At 37.0% G+C, this 14,769-nt stretch overlaps 2 protein-coding genes and 1 long non-coding RNA gene across 6 annotated transcripts in view; 1 reads left to right on the top strand and 2 right to left on the bottom strand.

Annotated features, from left to right (window-relative positions):
• Positions 1-8,174, bottom strand: part of LOC5510617 (gamma-aminobutyric acid type B receptor subunit 2) — a 39,790-nt gene extending 31,616 nt beyond the window's left edge. For 2 of the 4 annotated variants that reach the window (XM_048733202.1, XM_048733209.1), the window contains exon 1: positions 8,083-8,174. The gene's annotated coding sequence lies outside the window, so the exon portion shown is untranslated. Of the gene's footprint in view, positions 1-5,071; positions 5,451-6,094; positions 6,579-8,082 lie in introns of those variants that run through there. The other 2 variants (XM_048733206.1, XM_048733204.1) reach the window with 2 other exon arrangements.
• LOC116617260 lies at positions 84-8,949 on the top strand. The gene is made up of 2 exons (XR_004295692.2): positions 84-206; positions 8,612-8,949. It is a non-coding gene; the product is annotated as an uncharacterized LOC116617260 (long non-coding RNA).
• A 229-nt stretch (positions 8,950-9,178) lies between these two features.
• On the bottom strand, positions 9,179-14,737 carry LOC5510616 (N-acetylglucosamine-6-phosphate deacetylase). The gene is made up of 10 exons (XM_001630993.3): positions 14,595-14,737; positions 14,105-14,318; positions 13,656-13,795; positions 13,318-13,372; positions 13,037-13,249; positions 12,872-12,960; positions 12,111-12,249; positions 10,771-10,900; positions 9,806-9,852; positions 9,179-9,677 (listed from the first exon to the last, which is right to left on the bottom strand). The coding sequence occupies exons 2-10, from the start codon at positions 14,298-14,300 to the stop codon at positions 9,433-9,435; spliced, it is 1,254 nt and encodes a 417-aa protein (XP_001631043.2). The 5' UTR covers positions 14,301-14,318; positions 14,595-14,737; the 3' UTR covers positions 9,179-9,432.
• Between the last annotated feature and the right edge of the window lie 32 nt (positions 14,738-14,769).

Raw genomic sequence — 14,769 nt, 5'->3', positions numbered from 1 at the left:
ATGCCTTGCTTGCGGCCATGTTAAGACAGATGAAACAAATAGCGTTAAGAACTCCGACAATCTCCCGGCTATTACTCTTAAAAGTGTTTACTCTCTGAAGTGATCAGCCGGTCCTTTGGCAATCAAGCTGAGCTAAGGCACTTGGCGATAAATAGAGATCACACTTGTGCAGATGAAGGCCGGTAAATTGAAGACAAAACACAATGGTAAGAATAATTCTTAGAGCTGAACACTAGGTTCATACCGTGGCAAGAGTTTAGTGTCATTTTTCGTCAGCAGCAATCCGAAGCAATCTAATGACCCTCGGCGAATCTAGCGATTGACCTCAGAACGCGTGTAGTATGTCGATAAGAGATGGAAGCACTTGAAAGGGTTGTAAATAATTGAATGTGGACGGATGGGCAAACTTGAAGAAAATCAGAAAATACCGCCAGCGTGCGTAGAGCGGAAAACAATGGGAAATCTTAGGATGAGAACTAAAAAAAGGCTGAACAAAATAACGATAACAAGTGACGAAATGTAAACTAAATACATCGCTTACATTAAAAAAAAATGTTTCCATTTTAAAGAAGTTGTACCTCAGATCCAAAACCATCAAAATGCCACTGCTAACATTTGAAGGGATAATAATATTCGGCCTTTCAGGTTACCATCTATACATGCAATTTGTCTTGCACATTCTAACAATAAATATCGAAATGGTTATATTTCTAGTCCTTATAATCTTTTACTTCTTGTGTGCTTTTCAATTGTCTTTCACTTCCATGTGAAATGCGTTTATGCTTTGCATTTTAAAGTAATAAAACAATGTAAATAATCTGAAAAACGTAAAACTTGGAAGCATATTCCACAATGCATTTGGCTTTATCGCTAACAAGCGATTATTGAGTTTCATGATAAAATCCTCACTCACCAAGGATTATATAATGCATCTTACGGGCATTTCAAGGATGCTTTACATTTCTGCTCTATTCCAGATGTTTCGCTGGGCAGTGAGACGGAAGTGGGGAGGGGGAGGGGTTGACTTGAAGAAACAGTAGTGGAACACCGATGGCTCGGACTCTGATGAGCTCGAACTGAGTTTGAATTTCTGGACAGTTTCTCTCCTTAAATGCCTTAGACAGACACACTACTGCTATTATTTTAATTTCAGGGAAAACAAAAATATGTGAAAAACATCAAAATAGCCAATTAAAAACCATATTTTATACTTAATTCAAGAAATGCAAACGAAAAAATATATATATATAGAAGCTTCCCAAAATCTCTCTTTCTCTCACTTGTTATTTTAGGATGACAAAATGGCGGTTGACAGAATTTCTTTAGTGCTGTTAAGAGCTAGTGTAAGTTAAGGTAGAGGGGTTTGGGAACTAATCCCGATTTTACCTACATCCATCAGAAATAAAGGCTGCCCTAAGCCCGTCCTATCCTTTATTTTTTTTTCAGGTATTTCATTAGGAATCTTAATTTAACAGCTCTCTCTCATGGGCGAGTGCTTGTATAGTACCCCTGGTCTTTGTCACGCCAACCTGACATATTTCGTGACAAAATTTCGTGACAAAGACAAGCAAGTTCTTTATTTGGTACTTCAATCTACTTGTTATGTTGACAGAGATCTTATGAGGGGTTACAACAGATAAAAAAGGGTTTTCTGAAGTGAAAAACCTCTTTTTGGTAATGGGACACTTACACGGAGGTATTTTAGTGCCATTTCGAAAAGCTCGAAAAACGGTTAAAATTATTCGAAAAATTACCAAGATTTCTATTAATCGGTTTCAGAAAATGGAAACGGATCAAAGAAATACTCTTTCTAAACCAAGCTAAGGCTAATGTGGGCTATTTTATGTACCTCTCCGCTTCAAGGATTTTGAATGACGGAAGCCAGAAGGCGACTTAGCTGTTGGAAATCGTCGGCGAGTAAGTTACTTCATTATCCATACATTATATAACGAAAAATGTGTTCCTATTATGTTTTTGAAAGAAAAAAAGAAGAAATAATTGCGCTGTTTGACTAAACTCATATATAAAAAAGAAACTGGTAGAGCAAAAAAACAACATGTAATATATATAGAACTGCAAGAGAAAAATGAAACTCTTGATAACCATCCATAACGCTGACTATATAAGCTCACGAAGACCCTGGGAAGTGTTATATTTATAGTTTTAGATGACCTGTGATTTGTTACTGTTTCGGAGACTTGTCACCACTAGTCACGTGACCTCTTGTGAGGTCACGTGACTAGTCACAAGATTAAAGATGACTAATCACAAGATTAAAGATGACGGCCATCGGCTATAAATAAGCTTTGTTAGATTTCTATTTAGGATTTCTATTTGGAAAGGCTAGACCGTTGGTCACAACAGAAACTAAACAATCGGTCCATTACATGCACCTCTCCCATACTATGAATAGAATCAAAAAGCCCAAACTGTCGCGATCTCGTACCAGAACAATGAATACAATACACCAAAAACTGGAAATCGACTCTACCAAATTTTCGTCTTTAATAAGACTTCTTCAGGGCAGACTCAAAGTCATCCTTGTCATCTTTGAGTCTGCCCTGAAGAAGTCTTATTAAAGACGAAAATTTGGCAGAGTCGATTTCCAGTTTTTGGTGTATTGTTTTCTCCCATACTATGAATACACAAAGGCCTTAGAGTGCAATTGAGTACAAAATTATTATAAGAGCATTAAAAGTTGAAAAATGGTCGGACCCAATGTCACACGACATAACAAATAGCAAAATAGAGGAAAATAAAAGATCGAAAAATGGAAATAATCAAAATAACCTAAAAATTGTTGTAGGTTCTTAAAAAATGCAAAATAAAATCGGTTTAAGAGTAACTGCCTGACTGTGAATTGTTCTATACCAGCGAGGAGGGGATGATCACAAATAGTGAGAATGAAAAGATTAAAACATTTAGCTTAAATTCAAATTTGTTGAGAAAATAATGGACTAAAATCAACGTATATGCTAGTTTAAAGTGTTTTTGCTAAGTAGGATGGTTGGGAGAACAATAAACAATTACTGTTTGATAATTGATATTTGATGGAAATTGGTAAAAAGTGTACAAGAAGAAAATCTATTATGTAAGTTTTCGAGAATCTTTTCCCTTCCTTAAAAAAAGAAATAAAGCGACACACTGTAAGTTTAATGAAACACTGGAAAATCTACAAAAGTAAAATTAGCATGAGGGCATGTTAACCTACTTTCAGAAAAGACGAAAAATAAAAGGTCACTGGAACATCAATGGGCTGTTGAAACACCGAAGAGTATTTTATCCCAGATGTCAGTAGGTTATATTTGGCTGATATTACCAAAGGGAAACAGCAAACCAACCACCACAAGATAGGATAGGCATCGTAATGCCACATCGTAATGCCACAAATCTAGAACTTACATCATATTTATTCCAGAAACCGTAAAGTCGTGGGCACTATTGATGGGTTTATTAAGTTCATACAATATTTTAAGTGATTTAAAATGTTTAACAAATTAAATCCAGAAGAATATGGCGAGGGCTTAGCCTTTTTAATTAAAGAAAAACAGAATCCTTTTTTAGACCACATATGAACATAATGAGATTTCATGTTAATCTTTGTCCCTGGGTGTTTTTTCCTTTGCAGCAAACTAGAAACCAGTTGGGTACATTAAAGGCGGAGACGGATCTTTGTCATTTAAATAGCTTTCTTTTACTTAAATCCCTAAAATAAAACATTTCAACACCCCTTTGACTTACCGGGATTGAAGAAAATCAACAAGAAAAGTAATAAAGCGTCTTGATTCATTCACACCACTTTCTGTTTAAATATGCATTTCACTCTTTTGTATTTAAGATTATGTTTACTGTACTAAACACCTAAACAAAAAGACGATAGACGCTAAAAAGCACTCGGAGATATATCTTTAGATGATTTGACAAACAACTAGTCTTGGTATGTTCATTCACTGAAGCAGTTTATAGCAGAACCCAAATATGGAGATTAAGAAAAATTTACAAAAATTCAAGAAAAACATATTAAAACCACGTAAATCGTCTAGCGAGTGAGTGGGAAGAAAGATGCAAATTTAATAAAAAAGTAAAAAAAATAAAAATCAATAAAACCCTGCAAGTTAATTGCAAACCGAAAATTTCACAGTTCTGCAAAATGAAATGATGCGAGACTACGGGATATTATTTTCATTTCTCTGTCTTTGCCTTATCTGATACCGACAAAAGAGATCAAAATGTTAATTTACTCTATTCTGCAGAAATGAAACTTCCAGGGAGTTTTAAGTGTCAGACGTGACTCAAAAAAAGACAAACACCCAGCTGGCCTGCTGCTGATTTAATAACCACATATCTGCTTTTGTCTTTTTGTATCCTTTATAAACAGACGAGGTTCCAAGTGAATCTTTTCGAAACAGAGTTCATCTTTGACAAATGTGCTTTTTGCTCGCGGTTTTTTTCGACCAGATTATGGCGCGCGCTGTGGCCAATATCGGTGGGGAGCAAAACTCATAGAGAAACCACATAAGAATACAAGAACTGTCAAGCAAATCCACTTAGCCCGACTGAGCAATAGCGTCTGCACTTCGAGGTTTAGAAGTACATTATCGAACACTTCCAGAAAAAAAAGCAAAACAAACTTCAATAAATACACTTGACGGTATAACTTTTGTTAAAAGCTTTCTAGTGCGAATATTTTCAAAACGCCGATCTAGAACAATTAGAAATGTTACTATTTGACGTTTTTAATCAGGAATCGGAATTGTATCGGTTATTTTCCAAAGGCATTTCGGCGCCGGCATTTCATCAGGCAATATCATGAATAACAAAGCTCATTTCTTTGACAAGAAAAGTAATATAAACCCAACATGAATAATCTTTTGTGGTAGAATTGCATTATTAACAATAATAAACTTCGCGTCTCTTTCGTGATTACGGTAAGATATTTAACTGCTGCAAAAGTGGTTAAGTGGGAAACAGAATTCTGTCGCCAGGTATAAAAGTCGAATGAAAAGAGTGATATCTATTTGATGTTGAAGGGTAAAGGATCTAAGCAACGCACTGTCAACAATATACTCACATTGCAAAGTCTGAATGAATATTTTCCCTTGCGATTTTCGTCTACTACATCTCAATAGAAGTGCTGTGTATCTAAGCTCAAACGCCGGTGCTTCCGGAGAAAAAAAAAGGCAGATGCAACTAGGAAACTGTCATTAACACATGCATACAAGAGGGTTCTTTGAATAAGATACTTGGAAGTTCACTTCCTTAAGCAATAAAGCGGGGACAAATAGGCGAGAGTGGGATTCGAAAATGCGAAAAACAAATAATTTAAGGGGATTTACTCAGTGGGGTATAGCATCATTATTCCGTTTAATAGGAGTTGGTAAATAATGAGAACCATACCAACTTTCGACGTTGAATGGTTTTATGATTATCTTTTCATCGCAATATGGTAAATTTAATAAATTTAATAACTTAAGCAAATTTGTCAAAAAAAATATTGCGAATCGACGAATAAACTGCATCTGTAGTATCGGTTTTAGATGGCAATCTGATTTTACAGATTTTTGTCTATTTGGTCTGCTTTTTATTAATTTTTAAATATACGTTTTTCAGAAATAACTACCTCTTCATAACCAAAAATACAGTTTAGTTATCGCTTTTTTAGCTTAGGGGGGCCGCTTAGCATTTTAACGAAAAAGATTCAGCATTTCGTATGCTGATTCAGCATTTCGTATTATGTTTGTCTGAAAAGCATGCTGCTTGGCTAATAACATGCATTTCAATCAATCACATTGAAATGGCTTCCTTTTTGACAACGAGCTTTTTTGGCACAAAAGTAATCGGCTTTTTAGGCTCTAAATAACAAAGAGCAATGCTCAAAGAAAATTTGGGAACAAACGTTGCGTTCGAGCGCAGGAAACCGTAGCAGTATTTCAGAAGAGGTTGAGAGATTTCAATAAATAAATTGAAGAAAAGGCCAGTAAACTTAACGAAGACGTTGCCCGTAGTTCTTCAAAAGAAAAACAGCGAAGAAAAAAACAAAAAAAAACAACGACAAATTTTCAGGTTTTTAAAAGAAGCAAAAGGGTTTTCTTACCTTTTTATATCCAAACCGTGCAAAAGTAGAGCTAGACTATGACGATTTAAGGATAGCCGATGTGAACACCAACCTTTAAGCTAGGTCTTGAATGGATAATAAAACCACTATGTAGGCCTGGCTACGATATTTCGATTTGTGCATCACGTAAAACATTGCACATCATCTTTTTGTCACTTTTGGCTTTTTCTAGGCTTTAGGCATTGACATTATACATCATCGGCTTCTTTGATATGCAATCTAGTTATTTTTTCCGTAAAATGATTGCTATGTCATATAAAAAAGGCGGTCTGGGCTGAGAGGTTCTAATAAAAATCAAATCAAGGATGAAAGCATTTATATGGATGTGCTATCAGAGTTGATCTTTTGAGACGAAGTTGTCATGGTGTTTGCTGTGCTCAATATAACGATCTTATCAAAGTGTCAAATCCTATACTCATTTGTTCAAGATGTTCTATCTTAACACACGTTTTTCCCCCATATCTCAGCTGATAACAAACAAATAGGAGGATTTTCTCAGATCTGTTCCCATAGGGAATAATTTGATATGATTGGGAAATGTTAAGAACACTCGAGAAGGCCGATTCTCGCCGATTTGCGAGTTCAAAAGCGACACCGCCTTTCAAGGAACATCTCTCATCTTGTGACAGTCGAATAAGTTTGATGAGCGATCGGGTAATAAAACAATGATCACAGTTGATAACAAGAATGATCAACTTTGCCAAAGTCATTTAAGTCCAAGCATTGTAGACCCAAAAACGAGACTGATAAGCGATGGGAAGATTCGTCAGCGTTTCTATCGCTTTGGGATCACATCTCCAACACCCTCGGGTTGGTAAACATTTCGAGCCATTAGACAAATTGAAGGGAATAAGAAATTATGTTTGGTCTAACAGAGATCGGTTAGCTGTACGTACAAAAGGTGGTAGGACACCAACCTTCGACCGGCGTATTCATAAGATAATGGGTGGATATTTAGAAGGACACAATGGTAGGGAATTATCTGGAAATGCTGTCTGAAATATCTCACAGACACTACCTAAACTCTGATTCTTCCGCTGCCACCTATAAATGAGTGTGTGGTTTGTCCGAGAGTCGAGAGTAGACAGTCAGAGGCCGAGACTCTAGACTGAGGGCCGGGACTCGTGATCGGTAGGCCGAGGGTCGAACGAAATATCTGAAATATCGAAAATATGATTTCTGGATTTTCAAATTAGTTTACTTTTTTTCTCGCTCCTGAATTTTGTTATTTACAAAACATTACATTGACATGGCACCATTCTGACAATTGGTCTCGTATTTCTTTGCAAGAAGACTGGTTTTCGACAAAAAAGCGCTTATACACCCATTTCAATAAACGTGTCAGGGCAAATGGCGAATGGCAATTGGCAAATGGCAGTTATAAGACCTATCTCTGCTTGCGGGTATAACTATTTGAAAGAATAAAAAGGTTATAAGTAATATAATCGCAGAAATAATCCACATTTTCCTTCATTCAGTAGAAATTTGACGTGTTCCATGGCATTTTTCAATCTTAGAACTGCCATTCGACAATTGGCATTCGCCATTTGCACTGTATTGTTTTGTATTATTTTGGAATAGGTGTATATTAGTTTAGAGACGCACAATATTATTGCCCTTGCACAAACAAGAAGCTAGACAAGATACTCTACTAGACATTATAGTCTTAATTCCACAAACATTGCTGTAAATAGTTTGAATGAACTTTTTTTATGCATAATATTTCCATTTGTTAAATCTGTAAAGCCTGTCAGGAAATCGCGGCAAACCCAGACTTCCTTAAAATATTAAAGAAGATCTTGCTATAATCTCATTTATAACTACAAGCGATTAGTATCACCACTCTTTACAACCTGTCCTACGTAAACATAAAAATTATACGGCGCTAATACAATTTTATTTTTCTAATTCACGGGATTGCCATAACATAAATCATATAACTATATAACAAATAAAACAGCACTTACCCGCTAAATTTCGCTCCCTTTCCCTTCTTTGTCCGATTGCGCATTAACTTTAAACAGGTTTCATCACGGCCTAACTTCTCTTGAGTATCTTTCTTCTAGAATAGAGACAAGATTAAAAAAAAATAATCGAAAAAAGAACGTCCTCGAATAATTTAAAAAAATGTTTTGCTCTGTGATTTTTTTAATGGACACCAACGCAGCCACAATTTCATGTGGATATAGAAGGCAAAAGTACCTCAGTGTGTGTGTGTGGGGGGGGGGGGGGGGGGGGAGGGGAGGGGAGTATTTAAAACATAAAAATATTTGATGGCCGCAAACGCGGTCATAAGTGGGACTCTAGCTAAGGTAAAAGCGCAAGAAAACCTTGCATTGTTTAACGCTTCCGTTCTAGTGAGAATCGAGAAATACTTGTGTGCTTACTTGCGTAGTGGTGGAAGTAAACATATTGAATCCAATTTCTACACAACGCACTTGGGCTGGGAATTATTAGCTTTACGCTGTCGACTAACTTGCCTGTTTTCATGTGCAGACTATGTTTCCTTCAGACACCCTCTTCCTCAGTGGACATATCTTTGCCAGGGTACTGTACCTCGGAGGATGATGAAAGGTAGAACGTCTTCTGACTGAAGAAGAAAGCAGAAGAGCTTTAATTTTGATGAAGTGTTATGTGAAGTACTCCCTTTTGTGCGAGAAGAGAGGTTGTTCTACCGCATCAAGAGTCATAATGAGAGATATGTGTAACCACTCTCTTCAAAATACATACCTTTTTCAAGTGCTAAAAAGTAAGAGGACAACTGTCACGTTCAAAGAACAGTCTGAGTCACGAACAACATTCTCAAAGGAAAATAAATGTAATATAACCGCTTACTTCTTTTGAAGGCATAAGTTGCTTTAATAACTTAAAATACTTTCTTTTAAATGAAACGGGATTTCTTTTCTTTTCGATAAATAGGGATTTCTTTTAACATCTGTCTTGTATCCCCTGAGACAATAAGTTGCCAATTATCAATATCTTTAATGAAATGGTCCTAATTGTCATTAACTCCAAATTGTTCAAGATGTCGAGAGCTACTTAACGCAAATCAGTAAACCAAGGTCAAAGGAACAATATAGATATCTGTTTATTGTGCATCAACAATAAGTGCAAAAACAGTTGATTGAAGTGCAATTTCATAAGCTCCTGAGTAAAAGCAAACGCTTCACTTTCACAAATGAAAAACAATGAATTCCAGTTACTAAACAGAGGCATTTGTAAAAATAAACCTTTGCTAAAAATAAATCAATTAAGATCACTTGGTGAAAGAGTTCATACTGTATATTTATATATATATAATCCACAATTCGTCATTTCTAAGAGCCAAATACTTCGTTAGTAAGATTAAACTTATTTTGTAAAATTCTTGCTATCAGGCCCTTTCGTTTACGAATCCACACAGGGTGACCACCGATCAGGGTTGCTTGCACATTGAGCTGATCGTCCAAGAATATAAGGTCAGCGTCGGAGCCGAAGTCGAGAGTTCCCTTGCGGTGCTGAATGTTGAGAAGTTGTGCCGGGTGAAGTGTAGCACCTTCGATGGCTTCCACCATACTACAGCCTATAGGGAGAAGGAAAGGTAAGGGAGAGTGAGTTCAAAAAGTGATGTCTACCGTTATCCCCAAGAATCAGTCCTTTCTTAATTTAAAGCAATCCTTTTAAAACATTCAACAAGAAATAGTTCAATACCTGACATTTCCATGAAGCGTTGGACACAAAAGTCCAATGAAGCCACACTAGAGAAAAACAAATAGGAATGATATAAATCGGAAAGTTACACGTATACAGACTGGAGCACTGGAAGCTTCTATAGTACACATCCTTTCCCCCTTCTTTTAGGAATACAAATACAAAACTGTAGCTAAAAATACACTAAGGGTAGAGCTACTCGGGTCATCAAATGCTGAAAGGATTGGATTTATGAACACTACAATACAATTCTGAATGTCTGCAATACTGATAGTTCGCTGTTCACTGGGAAAAGGCCATTTTGAGCTAGGTGTTGTACTGTACTTCTACAAACTGGACACTATCACAGATATCTATTAAATTATAGTCCTAAGGAAGATCACAATAGCAGGACTTGAAAGTCCAATAGGAGAACAGGCCCATAGCAAGGGGGTGTTGTGAAGAACCCCCACTGCCAGCTAGGACATTCTACCCCGGGGAGGGGGGGTGATCCCTACAGTATATCCATCGGACGGGGATCATACTCGTATCTTTTTAAGGGGTGAAAATGAGAATGCCCAGATTTTTTTTACCTCTGTATTTTTTAGGGTGCTATTATAGCCATGGCTCATCTAACTTGTAGCTCATGAAAGAGCGTTAAAACGTGACAATCTTCCATAAGAGTCAGTTTTAAATTAACGTTTTTAATAAAAAAAATTATTATTTGTTTGAGGTATCTTTTAGGGGGTAAATTCATGCCTAACCACGCCCAATTTAGTATCTTTTAGGGTTAAAATATAACCAAACCACGCCCACTTTAGTATCTTTTAGGGTTGTTTTAAAAAATCCTGACAATGATCCCTGTCCGTTTGATATTGGAATACCCCCCCCCCCCCTCCGGATTCTACCTAAGAGAAAATGGTGAGCCCCCCTGAGCCCCCTGTTTCACCCCTAGAGCAGCACTTCAATACTATCTACATTTTCACCTTCCAGCCAGTGTGTTAGTGCCAGCCAGCACTGCTTTCTCGTGGTCAATCTCCACCTTCATGGGGCCAAGATTATGAACACCAGGGGGCAAACCAAGGGCTATGATGGCATCTGTTATTAGAACAAGGCCTACAAAGGGAAAATAATAATTTCAAGGAAAAGAATTAGACATAAAGAAATAATAACAATTGAATTGGCTGAACACATGGTTAAAACAGCCATACAGTAGCTAGCACGTTGGCAAGGCTGGCAGGGGAAGGGTAAGCCGCCCCCTCTCAGTACAGCGTGAATGTGAAGGAAAATAGTGCATGCCCCCCCTCCCTATGCAAACATAAGGAATGACTATACAGTGATGACGAAAATTATTGCAACATTTTCCAAAAAATCTTGGATGCGGTTGCCGCTAAACCAGGGTCCTGCTGCGGCCAGCTGCGTTGACCATGGTAACGTTATATTCATAAAACCGAGGACGAAATACTCAGTAAAGTACCACATAAGAGCTGAGTGTACATGACAAGTGATTTGGATTACAGTATAAATAGCATATCAAGAAAAGTCTGTTTGATGTCCAGTTGGACTGCATGCGCAAGACAGCAAACTCTACTAACTGAATGATTTGAACTTCAATCCCAGCTAAAATGTGTAAGCAGACGTTTCTAAATTGTGAACCAAGCTACATAGAAAGACTTCAGAAATAGAAATACAGTAGTTACGTTAGCAACAAAACGTTTCCTCAGTATTCTAGTATTTGTGTGACTTTCAAATATGAGTCGAATTTAAGAAATCATTTAGGATTAACCATTTCTTTAAATGCTGATCAGTGTTTGTTTCACTGTGTGTTTAAAAACTGACACATTTTATTATCTCTAACTTTTGATTTGAAGGCCTCAGCATTGCAAGGATCACTGCCCTCCTAATAAGTGTCACACGATTACACCTAACAATACTGTAGGTGTTGTTTGCCTCGTAAATGACTTTTGATTTGCAAGCCTTCGCTTCGCTATTCGAAACTAATGTGTAACTTCACCAAGCACCGTGCATACACACTAAAGTGCAATTTAAGGAGTAGCCATAGAAATAATAAAACTCTTTCACACATTTACGCTCCTATAAATTTGTCTAGTGCAAGCGTATGACTAACTGTATTTCGAATCTTTACAACACTATATGGATCCCCGTGAAGAAGGTTTTCCGACTTTTCACACATGTAGTTTGCCCCCTCCCCACCTAGCTATGGTTCTGATTAGTCCCAGGAAAATTACAATGCTACCTTTCAATTGCTAGACTATTGCTAAAAACAGTTATTTATTGGAGAGTTAACAAATTAATATAAATTTACCTTTTGGGTGTGACCTATGAGCTATCCTAGTGGCTGTTGGATGTGTATGAATCCCATCAGCTATCAAGCCATAGAAGATTGGCTTTGGGATATGATCACTCGTAAGAAGACCAACAATACCAGGGTCACGGTGATGAAACTAAATATATCAATAAGAAAAAGATATCTCAAATTTTAGTGCCAATTATGTACACAAAGATACTGTAGAATCAAATCATGATTATTGCAATACAGGAGCCTTGCTGAATTGGAGCATCAAAAACTCCAAAGAGCGCCAATGTTGTCATGTCGTTATGTCACTAGTGTGCACCAGGCATTAACTATCACCTTAAAAGGAAAAAATACATCGCTAGAAAAAAGAATCGAGCAAGCAATCCCAAGGGAGGCATATGTTCAAGTGTGAATGGTTCGACATTTTGAAATAAGCCCAAAATAACGACATGAACATAACAACATAATGCCTAGTGCACACTGGTGACATAATGGCATAACAACAAAGAACGCACACACTCCTTTAAAACATGTTTTTTTTCTCTTATGGCGTTATATTCATGTCATTATGTAGGGCTTAAGTCAAAATGTCGAACCATTCACACTTGAACATACTATAAGGGTGAACGCGCCTATGTCATTATGTTACTAGTGTGCATCACTGGTTACCTTGCCTTCAAATTTGTTAACTTTTAAAATGGCACTGTGAAAGGAATATTGTCTATAAACATCTTCAGTATGTAGTGAACATTGAAAATCATTATAGTTACCGGTAACATAGCATTGAAGAGATGAGTAATAAAAGTTGCTCCTTTTCTTGCTGCCTGCTCAGCCATTGCCAAATTGGCAGTTGAATGACCTGAAAAATAAACAACATGTCTTAGAAAAGCCTATGAGTCTTGCCACTTAATTCAAATCTCTGGGCTCATGTATACCAATAGAGACGACAATGTTCCTCTTTACAAGCTCTTCAATTATGCTCATGTTTCCAGCAAGCTCTGGGGCAATTGTTGTAAGACTGCAATCCTCCAGGGTACCATAGAATGACTCAAAGTCCTGATATGTCCAGTTCTCTAAGCTTCTGATCAAGTGCTCCTTGTGAGCTCCTTTCTTCTCAGGATTGATAAAAGGACCTTCTAAATGGGTTCCTGAAAAAAAGTCAAAATGTTATAAAGTACTTTGATGATGCCCTTATCTTAAGTGATTTCTTTTTTACCAAGAACTTCAGCACCATGGATACCACCAGGTCTTCTTTTTATTTTAGATACAAGCTGAAAAGGAAAAGGCCAAATATTTTCAGAATTCAACAGACAGATTTTCCCCCTCATAGGAAAAGAAAAAGAAATAAATAAACTTCAAACTGTGAGCATTTTATGATCTAACAAGATGATGTTCCAGAAGGGTAATCCCAAAGTAGAAATAACTGGAAGAAATTTGCTGATGTGTAAATTGGAAGATATGAGCATATAAAAATTGCGTCACACAGTACTCTATATTTTCAAAACATTTTAAAACTTTATTGGCATGTTGCAGGTATTGACAAAAATGGGTTACCATTTTATACATCCTCTCCTCTGAGGTGACTAGTGTGGGGCAAAACGAAGTGCAACCATGTTGTAGAAGATTCTTTGCCACTTTTTCTACACCTTCTGCTACATTATCGGATGGAGATGAGAAGTCAACTCCAAAACCACCTGTTGGTAGAGGGAAACAAATTACTGTATAATCTATATACAACACTGCCTTCACTGCTGCCCAAAAATGTGAACAAAACATAAAGATTTCCTTTACATTTTTATTGTCAGTGTGTTTATAAGTATGCTTAGCAGCCACCTTACATACTCTACTGTCAGTTATGTACCTGTCAGCTCCATATGTTACTGACACTACGATAACGAACGGAAACATCCTTCATTTAACATCTTATAATTTTGTTGGAGGTATGTAGAGGCACAAGCATTTACAGAATATTGGGTTGCTAAATATGTATGGTATCTTTTTACCATTAATTTGAACATCAATGAATCCTGGAGCTATAATTAATCCGCAACAGTCAATTTGTTCATCTGCTTTTGATTTCTCCATCCAAAAGACATCTCTAGGGTTGAGAATCTTCCCTCCTCGCACCCATAAGTCCTCCCTGACAATGGTGCTGTCACGCAAAATGCGGCAGTTCATAAACTGGTAGATCTTACTCATTTTATCTGTAATCTGATTCTGCAGAGCAAGAAACGTATTGAATGAGACAAAAATGTAACAGCATGATGCCAAGAGGAACTATAGCCAACATTGGACAAATAAGCAAGCACTGCATGCTTGAATTGTAACACTGCGTGTGGGGTTATAATAATACTTAATTTAATTAAGTATTATCAGGGTTATCAGAGATTTTGTTATATCGTAATCAAGGACTTGTCTTATCACATATTCGGAAGTCACGTAAGAAAAAGATTTAGTATGCTATCTACTTATGATATCATGACTTGTGCGTACCTCTAGAGACAGTTTATCGGAGACGCGGGAAGCCGGTGAAATTGACTACAATGTTCTGTAAGAGCTCGCAGTCCTTTGATCTACGCTTTTCTTTTCTCAGATCCAATGACACCGTGAGCGAAGCTAATTGTAGTAGTCCACAAGGCCCCACTTTACCAATACCGGCGCGTTTACT

Source organism: Nematostella vectensis, chromosome 10 (genome assembly GCF_932526225.1).
Source record: "Nematostella vectensis chromosome 10, jaNemVect1.1, whole genome shotgun sequence".
Classification (NCBI taxonomy): Eukaryota; Metazoa; Cnidaria; class Anthozoa; order Actiniaria; family Edwardsiidae; genus Nematostella; species Nematostella vectensis.
The sequence above is the reverse complement of the archived record's forward strand: the minus strand, read 5'-3'. Positions and strand labels throughout refer to the sequence as shown.

Coding starts and splice junctions, on each gene's coding strand:
- LOC5510616 (XM_001630993.3), bottom strand. CDS start 14,300: ATGAGTAAGATCTACCAGTTTATGAACTGCCGCATTTTGCGTGACAGC. Junction 13,250..13,317: donor CCATGGTGCTGAAGTTCTTG/GTAAAAAAGAAA, acceptor ACTTTTTTTCAG/GAACCCATTTAGAAGGTCCT. Junction 10,901..12,110: donor TCATAGGTCACACCCAAAAG/GTAAATTTATAT, acceptor TTCCCTTTGTAG/GCCTTGTTCTAATAACAGAT.